This window comes from Callorhinus ursinus, unplaced genomic scaffold (genome assembly GCF_003265705.2).
Source record: "Callorhinus ursinus isolate GAN/ISIS: 27379988/994484 unplaced genomic scaffold, GSC_fseal_2.0 scaffold41, whole genome shotgun sequence".
In the NCBI taxonomy this organism is placed as follows: Eukaryota; Metazoa; Chordata; class Mammalia; order Carnivora; family Otariidae; genus Callorhinus; species Callorhinus ursinus.
The window spans coordinates 1,726,611-1,749,410 of record NW_027397103.1 but is presented as its reverse complement, the minus strand read 5'-3'; the positions used below and the strand labels follow the sequence as shown (position 1 = coordinate 1,749,410).

The window sequence follows — 22,800 nt, the reverse complement described above, 5'->3', positions numbered from 1 at the left end:
CTAGAACCCTCAGTTTGTTTTTCAGAGTCCATCACTCTCACGGTTCGTCTAAGGGTGGATTAAATTTGAACCCAACAATGCACAGTACCTGAGGCTCGGCTGGGTGGCTGGCCGCTGATTATTTCTGGCATCTGTAGAAATAAGGAAAATTGAGGCATTTATAGAGGAAATGATAACAATGTCCGTCGGGCATCAGACGTGATTTACACACGTTAACACACTGAGTGCTCCCAACAACCCTGTTAAAGGAGTTACTAACCATTTTGCGAGAGAGGAGGCTGAGGCAGGGAGAGGTACACTAACTTGGCCAGAGTCACACAGCGGGTAAGTGACAGAGCCGGGGCAGGACCCAAGTCATCTGGCTCCAGAGCCCCCTCTTAACCACCACGCTGAGCAAGAAGGTCTAAGCGTATTTGATTCCAGTGCTGACTGCACACCTATTATGTGCCTGCCTGTGTGCGAAGGGCCTGGTGGTCATTCACTCAACCAAATCCTGAAGCTCTAATACTACCGAGGTGGTGTTCCAGTTGCTGAACAATTTAGATATAGGTCTCAGCCCTCACGGAGCTTCCATTCTAGTTGGTGGTTATGGATGACAAAAACCACACAATTAAAATATAAAATTAGATAATGATAAATACAGAGGGAAAAAATAAAGCAGGGGAAGGATGTAGTGGAGGGACTACATGGGGGATCACTTTATAAAGGCGGACAGGGAGGACTTCACTGATAGGTGACATGTGAACAGAGATTTCAGAGAGGCGAGGGAGTGAGTCAAGTGCATACCTGGGGAAGAGTCTTCCAGGTAGAGGGAAGAGCACCTGCAAAGGCCCTGAGGCAGAAGTTTAGAACTAGCCAGGAGGCTGGTGTAGCTGCAGCCCAGTGAGTTGGGGGAGCAGCAGAAATGGGGACCTCATGGGATCAGGAAGGGCCTGGTGGGCCAATACAAGGACCTGAGCCTTGAGGGAGGTGGGGAGCCACTGGAGGATTCTGCACAGAGGAGGGACATAAGTGGACTTGGGATTTTTCAGCATGTCTCTAGCTGTGGCGTGGACACAGACCATAGTGGGGCGATGGCAGAAGGAGGGGGCCTCGGCAATCATGGAGACGATGAGAAGTGGCAGGGCTCTGGATGCATGTATTTTGAAGCAGTCAGCAGGATTTTGCTGATGGACCAGATGGACGGTGTGAGAGACGAATGAAAGACGGCCCTCAGGTCTTTGAGTAATGGGACAAAATGCGCTTGTGTATTGAGGGAGCCAACTGGACAAAATGATCGCTTGGTAACTCTGGGCCCCAAGCAGGGCCTCGTGGTCTTGAATGACTCCAGAGCATGCAGTTCACATGTGCTCTGGGGCACAGCACACAACGCAAAGTGCCCGGTGCTCCTGGAGTTGGGGAACCTGGAAGCCTGGGATGGACCCCGTTCTTCCCTCTGAGCACACAATCACAAGGAGGAGGAGTACTTCCTCCATCATGACTACACAGCCAGGGCAGTGACACAATGTCATGGAACAGCAACGGTATGAGGCCCCAGACCCCAGAAGACAGGGTTCAGTTCTGGTTCTTCCACTGTGCCTCTGGGCAAGTCACTTTACCTCCCCAAACCTTTGTTTTTGTCATCTATAAAATGGGGATAAGACCACCAACTTCCCAGAGTTCCTGTGAGGACACAGTGAAGGTTTACAGTTTTGGACACTTTGTCTGCAGGTTTATCTCCTCCCTGCATTTGTAAGCTGCTGGAGCACATGGTCTGCCTCTTGTTATCTTTACATCTCCAGCTCTTGGCGTAGTACCTTGGTGTGAAAGAAATGTTGTACAGGGTATTCAAAGTGTATGGTTTGAGGTGTGGGTGATCAGTTCCTCATTACTGGATTAAAGAGCTGTATCAGGGGTTACCTTAATAATATGGTCACTTATGGGGCACCTGGGTGGCTCAGGCAGTTAAGCGTCCAACTCTTGATTTCAGCTCAAGTCACAATCTCAGCATTGTGAGATGGAGCCCAGCATCAGGCTCTGCACTGGGCGTAGAGCCTGCTTAAGATTCTCTCTCTCCCCCTGCACCCCCACCAACTCACATGCACATACTCTCTCTCTTTCTCAAACAAACAAACAAACAAACAAACAAAACTTAATAATATAGTGACCTACATTTCCACATGGTCATGGACGAGAGGATGGGAGTTTTGCCCACAATAGGCACTTGTCTGTGGCGGGGAGTGGCAGAGCAGCAGTTAATAGCATGGGCTTAGAGTCAGAAAGACCTGGATTTATGCCCGACTCTGCTACCGACAAGCTGGATGACCTTTCTGAGCATCCACATCCTCATTTCTAAAATGGCACTAATAATTGCTGGAATGGTACTGCTGGAAAAATTAAACTAGACAACAAATACGAAGAGTTCAGAACAGGGCACACAGGGGTGCCTGGGTGGCTCAGTCGGTTAAGCGTCCAACTCTTGATTTTGGCTCAGGTCATGATCTCAGGGTTGTGAGGTTGTGAGATCGAGCCCCATGTTGGCTCAGCATGGGGTCTGCTTGAGTTCCTCTCTCCCTCTGCTCCCTGCCCTGCACACGCTCCCTCCTTCCCTTTCCCTCTCAATACAATCTTTAAAAAAAAAAAAAAAAGGGGGGCCGGGGGGGCTCAGTGGTTAAAGTGTCTCCTTTCAGTTGGGGTATGTCCTGGGGGTCCTGGGATCAACCCCCCCATCAGGCTCTCTGCTCAGGGGGGAGTTTGCTCCCCCCCCTCTCAAAAAAAAAAAAAAAAAAAAAAAAAAAAAAAAAAAAAAAGAACCCGGACCCACAGTAAACGCTCAACTCGTGGTGGCTATTATTATTAGAATGGCCCAAGAAGGTATGTCAAGCGTTCAGTATTTTTCCTGGCACACAAAAGGTGCTCAATAAGTAAGAGCGCTGATTATCAGCAGCTACATCTACTTTGGTCAGCAGAAGGTTTACGATTTCACAAGAACTATGAGCTGGCAAAGCTGCTATCCTGGACGCCACTTCTCCCATGTGCATCTCTTTTGTTGGTCAAAGCTGTTCATGTTTGAGACTCACGACAATCCTAGGACGCAGGCATTTTACACATGAGGAAATTGTGGCTCTCAGAAATGATTTTACTTGTCTGGGGCCAGCTTCAGAGCTGGCACTTCATATCAAGTCCTCCCTTTACTGCCACAGAGAAATCCATTCTGTCAAGGCAGAAGCAACTGGACTGGAAGTCTGGTTGGAGTCTCAGTCCCTCACTCATCAGAGAAGCGCCTTTCTGGCAAGTTCATTAAGAACTATTTTCCTGAGAACTGTGCTAGGCCCTGGGGACACCACGGTGAAGGGACAAGCCAGATCCCAGTCTTCATTAAGTTCACACTATGTAATCTCTCACTAAAATATTTGTGGAGCAAGTCAGGCCAGGATTAACTCCCCCACAAGTCCTAGGGATGCAGGGATGAAAGGAAAAAAGACAAGCGGCAATCGTAGGGAAAAAGGAAGCACCATCTGTGAAGGGAATCGCACAAGGTATGATGGTGACACTGTGAAGACATGTAACCAGCTTTTCTGAAGAGGTGGGATCTCAGCTGTATCAAAGGGCAAGCAGGAGTTAAGCGGGAGACAGAAAGTAGTCTATGTAGAGAGAATAATCACATAACTACTGCCACTTATTGGGCCTTTAATATGTGCCAAGCATTGTAGATGTATCACCTCAGTTATTTCTCAACCTTGGGGAGGGGAGGTGGGACTACCATTAACCCTACAAGTGCCTTGCCCAAATTCTCATTGCTACTGAGTGATGGGGTTGGAAAGGCAGCCCTGTATGTAGAACCTGAAGAGAAAAGTGCTGACTTATGGTGTCCAGGGATGAGGCGATATAATTTGAAGTCTACCTATGGGAAATGCAATGTGGCAGGACAGCAGGAAGGGAGAGGTAGGCAGGGAATGGATTACCAAAGGGCTTGTAAGTCCTTTTAAACAGAAGCGGGGGTTCCTTTTTTTTTTTTTTTTTTAAAGATTTTATTTATTTATTTGACAGAGAGAGACATAGTGAGAGAGGAAACACAGCAGGGGGAGTGGAGAGGGAGAAGCAGGCTTCCCACGGAGCAGGGAGCCCGATGCGGGGCTCGAGCCCAGGACCCTGGGACCATGACCCAAGCCGAAGGCAAGACGCTTAACGACTGAGCCACCTGGGCGCCCAAAAGCAGGGGTTCTTAACCTTGCTTTGCTATGGCCTGCTTTGGCAGTCCGGTAAAGCCTGGATTCCTCCTCAGAACAATGTTTGAAATGCATGAAACACAACACATATGATTACAAAGAAAGCCAATGATACAGAAATCCAGTTATCATTAATAGTAAAAAAAAAAAAAATTGGCACATTACTGAGTAAGGGACAGGTCAGGGTAGGTAGCTAGAGACAGGTAGGTGGCTGTGTAACCAGGCTCAAGGATATCCTAGAGGTGGAGAAATGTTATAGACAAGATATTAACCAGAGAAGAGGGAACAAAACAAATCCACCTGGTTTGTTCTAAATATAGACAAGATACTTTCATAATATTTACAAATCTACCTTGTCCTCAAGGTTATAGACAAGATATCCAGGATAAAAGCCCACAGTGGCAACCCATTCCCCACCTCTCTCTAGAGAGCTTTCCTCTCCATTCTCACCTTACCTTAATAAACCTTCACTTCATTTCACCCTTTGTCTGCCAGATTCATTCTTTGACTCTGTGAAACAAGAACCCTGCAACTCTGCAACATTACTATATGTGCTTCTTTATTAATGCATTGTCTTTATTAATGCATTAAGTAAGATCTACCGATGGGTCTAAAAATGACTGCAATGTTAAAGCAGGGATGAGTGCACATTATTTTTTCCCAACAACTAATTGTGAATAAAGTGATATTTTGATACATATTCAAACACTGTGATGGGATATGAAAATCTGTGATTTTGTTAGGACCAAGTAACAGGTATTGCCCAAACGACTGTAGTCTGTGGCTCACATGCATGATAGAAAGGGATGCTAAATTTCAAATGCAGGTTAATGAAAGTAAAGGTGAAATATCTTTCCGATTCCAAATTCACGGATCCTCTGGATTCTACCCATGACTAGGAATCCCTATGTTGAAGGGCTTTGGGTTTATTCTCAGGGTAGTGAGAGTCACGGTCAGACACATGTAGGACTCAGCGCGCTGGCTGCCCCAAGGTCTGAGAATGAGCTCGCTGGACGCGCGGTAAGGCTGGAGACCGGTATCCAGGACGGGGGGCTGTCGCAGTCATCTCGGAGAGATGGCGGACTGCGAAGAGTGCGACAGTGACGATGGACCAAAGGAAGCAGAGGGAAGAGACATTCAGGTGCCTCAGTTTCCCTGACTGGGATAACGGAACAATCCTCCCTCTTGCACCTGCCCGCTCTCTCTCTCTTTTTTTTTCCCCCAAGGATTTTATTTATTTGAGAGAGGGAACACAAGCAGGGTGGAGTGGGAGAGGGAGAAGCAGGCTTCCCGCGGAGCAGGGAGCCCGATGCGGGGCTCGAGCCCAGGACCCTGGGACCATGACCTGAGCCGAAGGCAGACGCTTAACGACCGAGCCACCCAGGCGCCCCCAGCCTGCCCGCTCTTTGAATCTGAGTTCCACCCAGTCCCTGGAGCTTTCTCAGGGAGAGAAGTCGAGTCCGGGTCACACCCTCCTCACCATCCAGCCTCTGAGACCCCAGGGGAAGATCCCACGCCTTTACGCCAGACTCCCAGAACACAGCCTCCTACCGGCTCTTGGCTTCTCCGGCCCTCCCTGGCGCTGCTCCAAGCCCCAGGCCGGCATCGCCGCCTCGCGGCACCGTGCCAGCTCCTCCGCCTCGCTGCTGCTGCTGCTCTCCAAATCGCTCAGGGGGCCACGGGGCACCGCCATCTTGAGTTACCGCAAAGGATTGTGGGGAGCACTTCTACGAGCGACCTCCGCAACCACAGAAGGGTGGAGAAGCGCAAGGTATTGTGGGGATTGTAGTTCTCTGACTCCGGCCGCCCTCGGCCACGAACCACCCAGAGGGTTTCCTCAAAGGTGAGAGCTAGAAGGGCCTAAGAGGTGAACTTCTCCATCCTTTTCTTATGAGGAGAATGAGACCTACAGAGGAGATGGAATTGCCTAAAGTCATACAGGGAGTTAATGACAGAACCAGCATTGGTTCCTAGGCTTTGATCCAACGTAGTTTCAATATTATCCGTTTGTTCAGTAATTACCAAATTCTTCTAGGCATGAGAAACACCATAGGGAACTTGTTAAAATTTGGATTGTTGTGTCCGTCAAAAATTAACCAAAGGAAGGCGCCTGGGTGGCTCAGTCTTGGTTAAGCACTTGCCTTTGGCTCAGGTCATGATCCCAGGGTCCTGGGATCTCCCCGCCCCTTCCCCCGCCCGTTCGCCCGCCCTCCTTCTCCTTCTGCCTCTGCTCCTCCCCCTGCTCCTGCGCAGGCCGTCTCCCTCTCTCTGACAAATAAATAAAATCTTTAAAAAATATATTTAAAAAGGAACCAGGGCAAGGGGGGGGGGGAATGAAACTTTTTATTGGGTGAATGGAGTAAACCTGATCACACGAAGTCCTCTGATGATAGAGGTACTGTTCTTTTCCTAATGTCCTTGGACCGTTATGTACTGTTTGTGTGTGTGCATCGGGGGTTGAGAGAGTTGTTTTACGCTTCATCATCCTCCCTGTCCCTGACTTTGCCTCCCAGCATCTCAGTTTCCCTGCAATCCTCATTTCCCAGAATTAGGCGGCTCAAATGATTCAGCAAGAATCACCAGGACAGCATTAGCACCCGTGGAAAGAGATTAAGACCATCCAAAAGAGAATAAACAAAGGTTATTTATTCCCAGCTTCCTATTGCAAGGGAGTCAGCCACTGTCTCCTGCAGACTGGCGGAGACTCCAAGCAAAAAGCTTTGTAGTGGAAAAAAGAGAAGGCTTCAGGTACGTCCTGATTGAAGCTGTCGGCATGGGGAAGCAGTAGGTGGCTAACTAGAAGCAGGGCGTCCTCACTGTGATTGGTTAGGGGGCTTATTTGGCTTTTTCTGGTTGGTTCTAAGTTGGAAGTGAGGTGGAATTAGGGAAGCTGACAGTTAGTGACCAAGTCCTGACGATTCGGGGTTGACTGCTGCGGAGGTGGTGGTTTGGCTTCCCAGGCTGGGGGCTTGCAGAGGTTGTGTGGGTCAGAATCCTGTTGTCCTATGTGGTCTGGCCATTGTCCTTTGTATACCAAGTGTCTCACATCCCTCCTCATTCTCCCACTGGCAGGGCTGGGCTAACTATGTACAAAGCTGGTGAAGACATGGCACCTCCCCAGGCGAGAGCTGGAAGAAGTGGTTGATATGCCGAGTCCTGGATTAGCTGGGTGGAAATGGAAACATTTCAGCTTTCTTCTTGGAGAGGATAAGGGTGTCACTGTCCTGGATCCCATAGCTGTACAAAGACAACCAATCCTGCAGGACTTGACCTTGGAACTCTAGCTGCTGCTGCTTTCTGGGCAGCCCCTGCTTGTCTTCAATCTGCTGCTTCAGGCCCAGGATGAAGCTTTTGGGGTCAATGGCATAGGCACGGCTCCCCCCATCGGGATTCTTCACAAAGACCTGGATCTCGAGGGAGGTGGTCTCCACCAGACAGAGGCAAATGTTGAAGAAGATGCTGTAATCAGCCAAGGAGCACTGGCTATTGAGGAGCTGTCGCTTGCCACCAGGCTCCTGGAAGGACAGATGCTGCAGGCCCATGGAGTCCCGGGTCTGCCAGATCTTCTGTTGAACCTTCTTTATGGGCTCGTAAGGGTTCACCTTAAGGATCAAGTCTGAGTAACCCCACTGTTCTACTGTCACTTGGATGTCTCGTGCCCTCTGGAAGGGAGAGAAGAGGGAGAGGCGGTTATTCCACACTCCTCTGCCTGACGTGCGAAAGTTCCCCTCACCTGTCCCCATGTTTCTAACAGCAGCAGCAACACATTTGGGTTGTGCCGACCACCTTCCAGGCCCTGTACTGGGCGCCTGTCACACTCCTCTGAATGCCTTTCATTCTCACACCAGCCCTATGAGGTTGGTTCCTATTATCCCCTTGTACAGATGAGGAAATTGTGGTTGAGCAGGGTTAAGTGACTTACTGACCATCGCAGAGGTAGGGAGGAGCATAGCAGGTATTTGAACCGAGGTCAGTCAGACTCCAAAGTCTGTTCTTCGCCACCACCAGAGGTCATGCTCAAGGGTCTGGGAGTCCCTGGTGGCTGAAGAACAGCACCTGGAAGGTGCTGGGGAGGGCAGGACCCCTAGCTGATCTTTTCCAGAAAGAATACAGGCCCAGAATTCCCATGTCTTCTGATGTTTCAAGATAAACATCTTTGCACAATGGTTTTTATATTCAGGAAAAATCCAGAGGCATATACTTTACAGTCTGTCTGTGGGCCTCACTTGGCTGGTGGGCCCCACAAAGACCTGGCCTGGGTGTAAATCCTGACTCTGCTCTTAGCGTGTGATCTTGGTTAATTCACGTAACCTCTCTGAGCCTCGGTTTCTTCATCTGTAAAATGGGGATGCTAACATTCAAGATAGTGATAATAAAAATACTTGACCTCTCTCTTTTACACACTTGTCCTGGGGCAAGTGCTTGACAAGTTATTAAGTACAATAGGAATAGAATAAAATTGATTATTATGATCTTTGACTGCACGGTAGGTTTGCCATTACATAATAATATTATTTAGCATTTTTTGTTCCCTGAGTAATTCCCCTGGCAATTCTTTTCTTTTCTTTTCTTTTTTTTAAGATTTTTATTTACTTATTTGAGAGAGAGAGAATGAGAGATAGAGAGCACGAGAGGGAAGAGGGTCAGAGGGAGAAGCAGACTCCCTGCCGAGCAGGGAGCCCGATGCGGGACTTGATCCCGGGACTCCAGGATCATGACCTGAGCCGGAGGCGGTCGCTTAACCAACTGAGCCATCCAGGCGCCCCCCTGGCAATTATTTTCTTTCTAGCAGTTGCGTGCAAATTTGTTTCAAGGGCTTGCTTCCTACCAAAATCCATTGAGAGTAGGAGCCATGTTTGACTTCGGCACCACTGCTGCTTGTCCCCACCAGCCCCCAGTGCTGGCACAAAACAGCTGCTGAATTCACTTGCCTGGCCTCAGCTCATGTGCTCCGTGATCGGGAGCATGACCGATTCTCCAGTAGGTTATGGGAAAGAGAAAGAAAAAGGAGAACATGACTTTGAAAGGAAGCAATCTGAGGCTCAGAGGGTTGCAAAACGTCCCCAAGTTCACAGAGCTGCTGGGTGTTGCAGCCAGACCTGTCTGGCTCTAAAGCCTTGTTGGCGCCATCAACACAGAAGGTAAATAGGTAAATTCTGTGCAGTTACCTCCTTCTGAGCTTCAAGCCCCTGAAAGCCCCACAGAGGAGGCATTACCTTCATGGTCCAGCTGGGGACCGGGTTCTCCTTGTCGTCATAACAACAGTTCTGTTTCAGGCAGTGGCAGGCCCTCTGAGCGACTATGTCCCATCTGTACCCTTCGGCCACATTGTGGGTGGGGTCAGCTGGATCCAGGATGATGGGCCTGCAACACAGGGAGAGGGTTCCCAGGCTCTTTCCGGTCTGGAGGCCCACAAGCCAGAAAGAAGCCTACTCAAGCAGTCATCTAATCAAACCACTGAGCATATGCTGGGTCCAGAGCCCCGGGGCCGTCAGTCCAGGAGGGCCCAAGAACATTGCTGGAGAGGAACAGAAAGGGGATGATTATATTTGCAAGAATTCCTTTTCGGCATGTGGAGTGTTGAGATCCCCAAGGGCATGCTGTAGCCATAATAGATGCCCACTCAGGCAGGCGGCCTCTTAAGTCCAGGGCTTTTGTTTTGCTGAGCAGGACACATATGTAAGTTTGAGGCCAAGGCTGCTGAATTGCTTTGGATAATAGAAACACCACCACCACCAACTACTGATAGTTATTGAGGCACTGGGTCAAGCCCTGTGTGAATTAACCTGTTTTAATCCTTATAACAGTTCTTTTTTTTTTTAAATTTTTTTTATTGTAATCCTTATAACAGTTCTAAGAGGGAGAGACTGTTGGCTTCTTTTTTTTTTCTTTTTTAAAGATTTATTTATTTAAGAGAGAGAGAGAGAGTGAATGCATGAGCAGGGGGAGGGGTAGAGGAAGAGGGAAACAAGCAGACTCCTGCTGAGTGAGAGCCAGATGTGGGGTTCAATCCCAGGACCCTGAGATCATGACCTGAGCTGAAATCAAGAGTCGGATGCTTAACCGACTAAGCCACCCAGGCGCCCCAGGAGAGACTATTGTTATTGCTGTTACTGCTGTCCCCATTTCACAGATAAGGAAACTGAGGCACAGACTTCTCTAAGTTCTTACAGCCAGCAAATGGGTATTCTTTTTTTTTTTTTTAAGATTTTATTTATTTGACAGAGAAAGACAGCACAAGCAGGGGGAGCGGCAGGCAGAAGGAGAAGGAGAAGCAGGCTCCTCCGCAGAGCAGGGAGCCTGATGTGGGGCTCGATCCTGGGACCCTGGGATCATGACCTGAGCCAAAGGCACTCACTTAACCAACTGAGCCACCCAGGCGCCCCAGCAAATGGGTGTTCTTACCTATCTGGTCTGCTTCAGCAGAGAAAGTTTGGGCTCCCACCAAGTGTCTCTCTTATATATAAATGGTCAATTAATACTTAAAGAATATTGGCTTGAAGGGGGTCTAACAGCCTCTTTCGGTTGCTTGGGGTGACCACATGTGTTGGATGCCAAGCCCATGATTAAGACCTGGCTCTTGCCCCGCAGAAGCTTTTGGCTTAGGAGGAAGCTGTGATTTTTTTTCTATGACAGAATGTGACAGTTTACTACGGGAGTGTGCGGGACACGCTGTAGGCTCTATGCTTGCTACTCCTAACATCCCTGCATCCCTGAAATAGCCCTGCCTGAAATAGGGGGCTGTCCTATAGGGTAAGATCACCTGACTCAAAGTGACCGGCCAGGCGACCCAACATGTAGGGCCTGGGCCCAATGAGTAGACTGGTTCCCTCTGGGGTTTGGACCAAGGATGACGGAGGTCCCTCATCAAAGAGAAAGTAAGAGCGGAGATGGGCAGGTGTGGGAGAGAAGCAGAGGCTTCTCAGAGGAAAGAGGGCATGTGGACCATGAGAGGGAGTGGCAGAGGAAGGGGGTGTCTACAGGTTTGCCTCAGGTCCTGATGGTTTTCAACCTCAAATTTCTGGGCATCGTTATAATAAATCCTCTCTTCTTCAGGAGACTGGGTTTTTCTTCCTTGTTAAAAAAAAAAAAAAAAGGCCCAACATTCATACATTCTTGGGATATTGCTTGCACTGACCTAGAGCTTCTAATATAAAGAGTTGTCTCAGGTTGGGTTTCCCCAGAAGCAGATCCCAACAGAAGGATTTGAGTGCCAGTGGCTGACTCGGAAGGACAGGTCAGGAAGTACCAGGAAGGGAGTGGGAGAGGGAGACAGGAAGGGAAGAACACTGATGAAGGGTTTGTATTGAGGTGATTACCACTGTGGGCAACTGGAGGTTTGTCCACCAGCCTCCACCAGGCACTGGGGGAGGCTGAAAGCCCTCAGGCAAAGGGACGCAAGTGCTGACTGCTGGAAGTTGAGCCAGCCTCCACATAAATGGTGACGATCCAGAGGTTGGGGGTGGGTGCTGGTGCTACATAGAGCTACATGCGCTACAACAGTGAACATTTCTCCGGCATCTACCATAGACCAGACACCATAGGCCCTTTGCATATTTCTCTGAGCCTTACAACAGCCTGCATTTTACAGGTTCCACTTAACTCCTGTTTTGCAGATGGGGAGCTGAGGCTCACAGAGCTGAGCAAAAGGCAGAGCTGGGATGAAACCTGGCTCTCCGTGATTCTTTCCACGTTTCCATGCTGTTGCTAGAATGCACCGAAATGGTCTTTTGGAAGCAAGAGAGCTAAGTAAGGTGGGGTTCCTTAAGGTACAAGGAGACGGCTTACAGCCCTTCAGCCCACCCGGTGATTCTGAAAGGCGGCCAACTTAAGATGGATCCCGTGTTGGTTTGAGATGCCGGTACAGTTCTACTGCTTGATAAAGCCCACCCATTAAATGTGATACCGCCTTTGCCTCTGGTCTTTCTGTTCTCTGTGAGATGTGGCGGACACAGGGGCCCCAGTACCTGTCTCTTTTGAGCTGTTTTCTGACAAAATCCTTGATGACTGGGTTCTGGAATGTGTAGTACTTGGTCCAGTAGATGCAGAGGAACTTATACTCCTGGAGTAATTCCATCACAGTGGTGAAGCCTTTGTCCAGCCTGAAATTCTCTTTTTCCTGAGTACCCATCTCCCAGGCGTAGATGGTCAGCAGCTCGAGGGCATAGTCAGGGGGCAGCGCAGCCCTGGGGCACTTGGCTTTCACGTACTGTTGAAAGAGACAGGAGAGACCCCAAGATCCTGTGTCAGGATCGCTCTGGATGGACCAGAAACTGGAAAATTTCCAACTTCTTGTTTCAGCTCTGCCGCCTGCTGACTGTATGATCTTGGCCACTCACTTTCCCTCTCTGGCCCTAAATGGTTTCCCTGTTTTAGAATTAAGGGGCAGGGCACCTGGGTGGCTCGGTCGGTTCAGCGTCTGCCTTTGGCTCAGGTCATGATCCCAGAGTCCTGGGATCGAGTCCTGGGATCGAGCCCTGCATCGGGCTCCCTGCTTCTCCCTCTCCCACTCCCCCTGCTTGTGTTCCCTCTCTCGCTGTCTCTCTCTGTCAAATAAATAACATCTTTAAAAAAAAATAGAATTAAGGGGCTCAGTTGGTCCAGTGGGTTTCAAACTATTCTTTTTTTTTTTTTTTTTTAAGATTTTATTTTTAAGCAACCTTTGCACCCAATGTTGGGCTCCAACCCACAACTCCAAGAGCAAGAGTTGCACTCTCCACCAACAGGTGCCCCACGAAGTATGCACGCCATAACTCCTGGAATCGACTTATGAAGAGGTGTCCCAAAGAGTGAGGCCAAGCAGCCCCATTTCTATCAGCTTTACTGTACTGGGCTTCTGAAAGAGTTCCTTTAAAGAAAAGTCTTCTTAGCTGATAGAAAAAAAGAGGGGTGGGAGGCTTCCTATAGAACTTGGCAATAGCTGAGATTCTGTGGGGAACACAAAGTGCTCTAGGAAGCATTTCTTTCTTCTCCATTGTATAGTAGCCATGCTGTTTGGATGGGATTACCACCCCCCTCAACTCCAGGGTGGATCCTGACCCAGCAGGGTCCTCAGCATAAATCTATTCTCCTCGCTAAGTGATTAGTTCAAGAGAAGCTTGTGACATAAGCTGGCTAAACTTGAGTGAAGCCCAGTTCTTTGGTTTGGTGGCCGAAAGAAGAGAAATCTCCTGTGTGTGGATGAGAGGGCAGGAATAGCTGTGGCCATTTTGCCATCATGAGGTTAAACCGGCCTGAAGTCCAAGGTAACAGAGAGAGAGAGAACCCAGGGTATTACAGGGAAACAGGCCTGGACATCCCACCAAACAGTGCCTGAAGCCCCCTTCCCACCGTTACGGGTTTTCACACACAAGCTGATAATTGTCCTTACTGTTTAAGTCAGTTTGAGTTGGTTTTTCTCTTACTTGCAAAAGAAAGCATTTTAACTGATACCAGTCACTTCTTTTTTTTTTTTTTCCTAAGATTTTATTTATTTGACAGAGAGAGAGAGAGAGATAGCGAGAGCAGGAACACAAGCAGGGGGAGTGGGAGAGGGAGAAGCAGTCTTCCCGCTGAGCAGAGAGCCCGATGTGGGGCTTGATCCCAGGACCCTGGGATCATGACCTGAGCCGAAGGCAGATGCCCAACGACTGAGCCACCCAGGTGCCCCAATACCAGACACTTCTTGTCTAAAGAATCTTTCTAGGTGCACCTGCGAAGGCAGATGCCCAACGACTGAGCCACCCAGGTGCCCCAATACCAGTCACTTCTTGTCTAAAGAATCTTTCTAGGTGCGCCTGCGTAGGTCAGTCCAAAGTGGCGGACTCTTAATTTTGGCTCAGGTCATGATCTCAGGGTCGTGAGACTGAGCTCCACGTTGGGCTCCACACTCCGTGGGGAGTCTGCTTGAGATTCTTTCCCTCTGACCCTCTGCCACGAACGCATACGTGCACGCTCTCTCTCTCTCCCAATCAATCAACCTTTTAAAAAAAAGAGAGAGAAACCATATGTGATCAAATTTTTGTTTTAAGGAGGAGGCTTGAACAGAAACAGAAGGGAGGATTCTGGAAGCAAAGCTGATATATTGTCCTGTGGACATTACAAAAAAAAGGTGCCTATCATCTGTAGGAAGAAAACACTTCGCACTCTTAAACAGATGAAGCAAGCAAACGAATCATTCTGTGGAGTTCTCGTTCTCCAAAGCCACAAAACCTCACATCATTTTCTGTAAGTGATTGACTTACCAACAAAACCAGTTTTATTCTTGGCTTTGGCAATACTGATGTCTGAAGATATATCACAACCTTGGTTGATGTGATAATCGTGTAAGAAGAAAATGGCTCTTTCCCCCACCACAAACAGAGTAACTGTAAACTTATTAACCTTGGAAATTTTCTGATTTTGTTTTTTTAAAGATTTATTTATTTATTTTAGAGAGAGAGACAGAGAGAGAGAGTGGGGGGGGGGGGAGGCGCAGAGGGAGACTGAGAGAGAGAATCCCCAAGCAGACTCCCCACTGAGTGCGGGGCTCCACGCCGGGCTCGACCCCAGGACCCTGAGATCATGACCTAAGCTGAAATCAAGAGTTGGGCGCTTAACAGATTAAGCCACCCAGGTACCGCTGCTTTATATATATATATATATATATATATAAGAAAGCGTTTTTTTCTCCCGCTTTCTAACTTTTGGGTTTGTTTCTGAGTCTTCCTTTCATAAGTTTAGATGACTTTTTTCATGGGATATTTTGCACTATACTTGGTACCATGCGAGCCATCACATGTGAAGTCTGAAAATTAGCTGTTACGGATATATTCACTTGGTAATGATCATGATAGGAACACAGCTATTTGTGGGCGAAACTGGTGTGGGTGCAATTAACGGAAACTTTGCTCTTGTTAGTCCTTAACCAGCTGACATTAACTAACATCCGGAGAACCCAATGAAGTCGATGCTCGCCAGTATAGACCCAAACTCGGGTGTTACCAACCCTTGTGTCCTGGGAAATATTGTCTATTCCTTACTTTTCTCCTTCCTTCTCTTTTCCTCTTCCACCTCCTCCACCTTCTCCACTATTTCACTTTACAGTTTAAATGATTAGCATTTTCCGCCCCCTCCCCCACTACCATCTTCTCGCTTGATGCAGGTCCCTGGGATGGCAAATCAGGCCCAGGCCTTCTCTTCCCCACCTTTTGCCAGCGCCCCCTCGTGCCCCCATCCTGGCAGCGCCCTCACCTGCAGGTACCAGTGCTTTACTAGCCGGAGGAGGCTCTTCAGCTTGGTTGGCCGATGTTTCACGAAGTTTCTCTGCAGCTCGCTGAAGGATGGGGAGAAATTTCCAGGGTAACCGTGGGCCTCAATCAGACTCACATAGACCTCAGGCTGTGGCTGAGAGTTGGAAACAGAAGGCTCTGGGGTGGGAGGGAGCAAACGTAGAGAGTGGGGGGTTTAGGAAGCTCCAGGTTGATAAGTGGGGGGGGGGGCGGAGCCTGCTAGTTCATTGGACTTGTCTCCCCACGGAAACCGGACACCTCACAGTTTAAGAGAATCAAGGTTTGCCTTACTTGATCGTCCTTCTGGAAAACCGAAAGTGGGCTTGCCATTCCCCAGGCCACTCAAGGACTGTTGTCCTCTCTCAAAGTCCCCAACACCCCAAGTTTCCCTTAATGTCTGTTTGGAATTTCTTTCTCAGTGAGTGATTCCAACCTCCTGACACCAGGAGCAGAGAAGCAGGTCTAGATAAGAGAGCTGGACCCCCCAAGTGCATTTGCTGAAGGGTATGCCTCCGTGGCATGCATCACTAATGCATCCAGGCACTCTCTTTCTTACCCAAGTGGGATCCCAGTTCTGCCACCTTCTCTACAAGGCCGATCCTGGCAGCCACTCTAGGTACGAGAAGCTGGCACAAGATGACACCTGATCCATCTGGGGTTGTAGCTCATACTGTTTACTCCAAACACTGAGGGCTCTTTGCCTGAGGACGAACCCAGCCAAGGGTGATGGGAAATTGGGGAATAAACATCCTACTTGGGATTCGGTTGAGGGGTACTCTGCGCTGTCACCTAGAGTTCTCCAGGGGCACGAAGCCCAGTGACTCGTGATGGTGACCTTGTGACGCTTCCTCCCTTCCTTGTCTCTCTCCCCTACTTCCCGCTCAGCATTTCCTGGGACTGCTTATCCTCACACCCTTGTCTCAGGCTCTGCTTCTGGAAAAGCCCAAACAATGACGGGCCACAGCACCCGAGATAAATGCCACAGAAGGGACCCCAGGCTCTCCTTCTAACACCTTCCCCTCCGCCGGTCTCATCTCCTCTTGCGATCATATATTTATCCACGTGATTCTTTGATAAGTGTTTCCCAAGTTGAGTGACACAACGGCCCGAGTTGGGCCAGTCCCATGTCCTGTGGTCGCCAAGCCCCCAACTCAGGACGTGTGTCGAACAGATGACTGCAGGGGTCTGCATGTGGCCGTGAAAGAGAAGTGAGGGAGTTCAGGCCTCCCTGGGATGGCAAGTGTGTGAGTCTGATGGGCTTCCCCTCCCCTTACCCAGGGCCCTGTAGGCAGGTATGATGGTGACAGTGATGGGCTCCGCAGTCCCCCTGGTCTGGATGGTGAAGACCAGAGCATCGGGGACTCCCTGGACGATTTCCACGTCCTCGAGCCCAAGGGCCAGCAGATCCTGGCAATACCACAGCTTTGTCTGTATCAGATTCAGAATGGCTTGGTGCTGCTTGGCCTCTTGCTGGAAGCTGTGGAAACAGCTCAGGAACACCACCAGGTCCACCTCCAAGCTGTTCCTGAGTGCTGTGCCGTTCCCGAAGGAGCCTACCTGTGGAACACAGAGCCCCGTCACGTGCCCCTGCCTGTGCCAAGGGATCCCTGATGCTCTTTATGTGCATTATCCCATCCAGTGCTCCCAGAAGGGTAGGTGGGTGGTACCAGCATCCCCTCTTTACAGGCGAGAAAACTGGGATTTCAAAAGAAGTCACTCACCCAGTGTCACACACAGTACCCAGCAGAGCCTGGGTTTGAACTCAGGCAGCCTGACTCCAAATCTAGGCAGCCTGACGCCAGAGCCCAAGCTCCTTATTTATGACATTGTATTGCTTCTGAGATGGGGTGTCCTCACCTGCAGGGTGATGCCTCCTCCAAGAAACCGCTGATGCCTACTCCACTGGGTATTCTGAGCATTCCGTGCATCTGAATCATTTCATGACATTAAAACGTGGGGAGCAGGATTGCCTGGTGGATAAGGGCCGTGGGGCAGCCTGACTTTGACCGTGATACTTGCCCTTGTTTCTCAGCTGTGACCCTTAATCGTGAGCCCTAATTCCTCATCTGCGAGATGAGAGTAACCACGGAACACGGGTCATTAGGTTCTTGCGAGGGTTGGGTAAGAGAAGGTGTGCTGGGGGCTTGCCATGTGCCTGGCATGCAGGTAGTCAGCCATGTATCTCTCGTCCTCTTCTTTGTCTCATTGACTTAGATCATCCCTGCTCTGCCTGGGATTCAGTTTCCCCATCTGGATGGAAGGAGCCTGAGCTGGATTATTTGGAAGTGGTCTATTTGATGTTCTGAGAGTCTAGACCTGCTCTCCAGCCCCTCTTGTCTCTGGTATACAAAGCTCTGTGGCCTCCTGTCTTTCTCAGCCCAGGTTGGGAGATGGACTTGCTAGCGATGGCCCAGACCTCAGGGTGGCTACCTCTCCTGGCAGGTGGATTGATTATATGACTATGGGTCATATCATGGGTTGAACACTCACGGTGTCTGGCACTATTGAAGGCCCTTTATGCACACAGTATCTTTTAACCCTAACACCCACTGACTGAGGTGGGGACTAGTGTAATTGTTCCCAGTGTACAGATAAGAAAGCTGAGGCAGTAGATTCAGGGCCAGGAGGCATAGTCATAATCAGATAAAGGGTCAGAAGACAAGGTGTGGTTCTTCTACCTCTTTCTTTCCCAGGCCCCAAGTCCCTGAGCCAGGCCCTGGTTCTGAGGAGGAGAAGTCTTCCATCTTTTCTTTCCCCTTCCTTTTGCATTCTCTTTCTGTACCTTCATTGGGCCCCAACATTTCTGCCCCATTTGGCAGGGCTGGGGATGGAACCCTGTGTGTGGATGAAGGGCACATCCCCCTGAAAGCTGTGCCTAGACTTCCTGCCTTTTTCAATGAAGACCCAGGTGGAGAAGAAAGAACATTCTAGAGTAAGTTTCATGACTTGCTCCAACCCAAATCTATTTAAACCCGACTCATTCAAGGATAAGCACTCATACATGTGAACCGGCCCAGCTCACCGGGTTTATGTGGGGGTGGGAAGAGGGTTTAGAACCTGAATAAGGCATTTTTTTCTCCTCTACCATTGCTTTGGGGGTGTGTCTTTTATTTTATGGTTTTGGTGAAGGGGGAAGTGGCTATGGTCTGCAGGCAGAATTTGAGGGCTGGGTAAATACCACTTCCTGTCATCGAAACTGATTCTGTCGGTACCATCCTCCAGTCTCTGGACTTCCCCCTTTTCATCCACTTCACCTTCGGGATTGTTAGGGGTGGGGTGGGCTGGGAGTGTCTGCTGGACTCAGAGCAAGAATTTATAACAATGCTTTTGTTTGACGCATTTACCATGTGCTAATCTTTTAGCCTACATTGACAAGGCTTTTGCTGGACAAGGAGGAAAAGATGATGATGATGATGAGACAGAAGGTTTGAGAGATAAGAGGAGTCTAAGATCACACAGTTGGGAAGGAAAGAAGTCAAGGTTCAAACCCTTGTCTGTCTGAATCCTATGGCCTCAGGCTCTAGGTGCTGGGGGTGGGCGTAAAGAAGGGCTGGGGACCTGAGATTTCTAAATCCTTCCCTGAGGGTGGCTGGCCCTGCAGAGAGAACTAGAGCACTGGGATGGGAGTCAGGCACCCTAATTCTAGTCCTGCCTTTGCCACTAGCTCACTGTGTGAACTTGGGACATCTCTCACCACCTTTTGCTTCAGTTTCCTTAATGTTTAAATGAAGGGATGGCTAAGACTGTCTGACCCTCTAGGGCCTTTCTAGCTTTGAACCCCTTGAATTTTGACTCTAGCTAGGACAAGCAGCAGCAGAAGGAAGGGTGTGGGGGAAAAAATCAGTGGGGGAAACCTAGAGCACTGGCTATGGAATAGATAGATCCTGGTTCAAATCCCAGGTCCACCACTAGCTGTGTGACCTTGGACAAGTCACCTTACCTCTCTGAGCTTCCATTAAAGAAACCTTCTTCTAATAAAAAACTTAAAACATAGAAAAATAGGAAAAGACTCCAATGAGCACTCATAAACCCAGCCAGTTAGATTCAACAAGTTTAAACTCCTTGCCACATTTGCTTCATCAAAACCACCTTAGAGTAATTACAGATACTAAGGAACTTTGTCTCTGAATACTTTAGCATTTGTATCCAGCCAAAGAGAGCATTTCCCCCTTGCCATAACCACAAAATTATTACACGTAACAAAATCAACAATGACTGCCTTCTATCATCTAATATCCAGGCCATGTTAAAATTTCCCTACTTGTCCCCAAACTGCATTTTGTGGATGGTCTATTCACACCAGGATTGAATAAGAGACCTTGCACTGCATTTGGTCATTACGAATCCTAAGGCTCCAAACCTCCATTTTGCTCATCTGTAAAATGGGAAAAGGATGGTGCCTACCTCACAAGGTGCATGAATTAGAGCTAGTATATGTTAAGGGGTTAGGCTAGTGCATCCCAGAAAAGCGAACTATTATCATGAGTTTCCTTACCAGTCTTGTTCCGCTTAAGGCAGCAGGAGGGTAGGGGGCAGGCAGCTAGGTGGGGTGCCCTGACATGTCAGCAGCATGGGCTAAGGATAATGAAGCAAGAGGTCCCCAGCATCCTCTGGGACGAGGACTCTCATGCTGCCTTTTGCCTGGCCCTGCTCTGGGGATGGAGGGGACTGATCTCACCTTGAGCACCTTGAGCACCTGCACCTTCTGGACCAGTCCACAATCCCCCTCAAATTTCTCTTCCCTCAGGAATTTTTGCACGGTCCACACAGCCTCCAGAACCTCTTCTTTCTGCTCCCGGTGGGGCTGCAGCCACTGAGCCACGAAGGAGTCCAGCCTGGAGGCAGGGGTGCCGTAGAGCTCCATGGTCAAAGCCTTCTCTGAGCCAGAGGACCACTGCGGCACAGATATATAGCCACACACCTACCCAGCTCCCTGCGCGCCCACTTCTTTAAGGGGGCTCCTCCTCAGCTGACTGCCAGCACCCTGGGGGGCAAAGGGGCCAGAGTGAAGAGGAAACCAGGAAGCAACTGGGCTGACCTGGGTTCCTCTTCTTGGAGACCCTTTGCTGCGGCAGGGGCACTGAGGGACACTGAGTCCAGCTGGGAGTTCTGGAGCCACCTTAACAAGCTTGGCTCCCAGCTTAATCTTTTTGCTATCAGTTTCGATTCTCAGCTTTAGTTTTCCTTTGATGACGTCTGGAAACTGAAATTGGCTTGAGTTTGGCCCTAGAGGAGGCGACGCTCCCAGTAGGTCAGAGTGGGATGGTATTCATCAAACCAGTCACCCCACTTTGTCATATGAAACTGAGGCTCAGAAAGACGGGGACTTGCCCACGGTCGATAAAGTTGAGAAGAGGGAAGCCAAGAGTCCCGAGTCCCGTAGAACAGACTTTCTTTCTTTCTTTTTTTTTTTTTTTTAAAGATTTTATTTATTTATCAGAGAGAGAGAGACAGAGGCAGGCAGAGGGAGAAGCAGGCTCCTTGCTCAGCAAGGAGCCCGATGCGGGACTCGATCCCAGGACCCTGGGATCATGACCTGAGCCGAAGGCAGGCGCTTCACCGACTGAGCCACCCAGGCATCCCTAGAACAGACTTTCAATTCCAGTCTGCCCTTTGCCACACTCTTAACTTCTCTGACCCTCCCATAATTTATCCATAAAAATGGGGTTAGTAATGATACCCTACCCCATAGGGTCTTGTCCAGATTAAGCATGAGAACACTGAGCACAGAAAGCCCTCAATAAATGCAAATACTATTATTCATTCATTAAATACCTATTGAGCACCCGCTAGGTGCCAATGTGTTAAAAAGACAAAATTAGACGTGGTTCCTATCCCAAGGGTCTCTCAGAACAGTAGAGGAGACAGACAAGAGACTCTGAGAGTCCAGTGTGAGCCTTAAAAGACTGAGGATCTGGCCAGGAGGAAGAGGAGGGCCGACCACAGGCAGAGTAGAAGTTTGAATGATCTTGGTGTGTGCCCAGGGATTCCGTTGTCAAATATGCATCGGCACAGAAGGTAAGGAGGAGAGAGGTGAGATGTGCCTGGACAGGTGGGCAGGGGTTGAATATTAAAGTGCCATCATTCATTCATTCAACAAGTATTTATTGAGTAGCTACTATGTGCCAGGCAGGTGCTGGGGATACAGCAGCAAATAGACAAAAATCCCTGCCTGCAGAGGCCTTACATTCTGACGGTGGAGACAGACCATAAACAGGATAAGTCAAATTGTAGTAAATAAGATGGTGAGAAGTGCTAAGCAGAAAAAATAAAGCAGGGCAAGAGGTTAAGATATGTGGTGTGTATGTGTGTGCGCACGTGTGCGTGTGTGTGTAGGATTATTTAGATGTTCAGTCTCAAATAAGGTGGTTAGAAAGGCCTGAAAAGGAGATATTTGAGCAAAGACATGAAGGAGGCGAAGTGAGCCTTGTGTATGCCAGAGGGAAGACGATAATTCATGGCAGAAGGAGCAGCAAGTGCAAAGGTCCTGCCTGTGGCGTCAGGGTTGCCTGGTGGGTTTGAGGAATAACAGCATGGCTGGAATGGGATGACCAAAGGGAAAGAGTGTGAGGAGATGAGGTTTAAATGGTAACACGTTGGGGGGCAAATAGTGTAGGATCTTGAAGACCCTTAATTAAGACTGACTTTTACTCTGAATGAAATGGGGAGCCATTGGAGAGTTTCAAGCAGAGGAGTGAAATGGCCTGACTTTCATTTTAATGAGATCACACTGGCTGTGGGATGGGGGGGGGGGCGGAGTTTAGATTAAAAGCAGAGGTTGGCGGTGGAGGTGCGAGGGGAGCAGGAGCTCAGTTAAGAAGCTACTGCAATAGTCCCAACAGGGGGCACCTGCGTGGCTCAGTTGGTGAAGCATCTGCCTTCAGCTCAGGTTATGATCTCGGAGTCCTGGGCTCGAGCCCCATGTCAGGCACCCTGTTCAGTGGGGACCCTGCTTCTCCCTCGCCCTCCGCCCCCCCCCCCCCCCCCCCTCATGCTCTCTCTCTCAAATAAATAAACAAAATCTTAAAAAAAAAAACAAAAAAAAACCAGTCCCAACAGGAGATCTGGCAGCTTGGATCAGGATGGTAGTGGTGCAGGTGGGGAGAAGTTGTATGATTTAATTTTTTTATCATGGAAAATTTCAAACATAACAAAAGTGGAATGATAAAAGGAACCTCTGTGGACCATCACACAGCCTCCACAATTATCAAACTGAGTAAGGAAGTGGTTAAGGTCTAGGTAGGGAGAGACAGGGAGTCCCTGACTAGGCTCTGAGACTATTCCTGGCAGGCAGAAGCTCTAAGACAAGGTGAACCAGAGGTAAGGGAACCGAGCAGACCACC

At 49.1% G+C, this 22,800-nt stretch overlaps 2 protein-coding genes across 5 annotated transcripts in view; both read right to left on the bottom strand.

Moving 5' to 3' along the window:
- Positions 1 to 5,934, bottom strand: part of CUNH12orf43 (chromosome unknown C12orf43 homolog) — a 34,042-nt gene extending 28,108 nt beyond the window's left edge. For all 4 annotated transcript variants that reach the window (XM_073880998.1, XM_025889537.2, XM_025889538.2 and 1 more), the window contains exons 1-2: positions 5,760 to 5,934; positions 89 to 131 (exon numbers count right to left, since the gene is read on the bottom strand). In XM_073880998.1, coding sequence (XP_073737099.1) covers positions 89 to 131; positions 5,760 to 5,901 — 185 coding nt within the window. In that variant the 5' untranslated portion in view covers positions 5,902 to 5,934. The remainder of the gene's footprint in view (positions 1 to 88; positions 132 to 5,759) is intronic.
- Positions 5,935 to 6,834: 900 nt separating this feature from the next.
- OASL (2'-5'-oligoadenylate synthetase like) lies at positions 6,835 to 20,562 on the bottom strand. The gene is made up of 6 exons (XM_025889532.2): positions 20,136 to 20,562; positions 16,732 to 17,014; positions 15,420 to 15,595; positions 12,176 to 12,417; positions 9,425 to 9,572; positions 6,835 to 7,870 (listed from the first exon to the last, which is right to left on the bottom strand). Exons 1-6 carry the CDS (start codon positions 20,319 to 20,321, stop codon positions 7,370 to 7,372), a joined length of 1,536 nt encoding a protein of 511 aa, XP_025745317.1. The 5' UTR covers positions 20,322 to 20,562; the 3' UTR covers positions 6,835 to 7,369.
- Between the last annotated feature and the right edge of the window lie 2,238 nt (positions 20,563 to 22,800).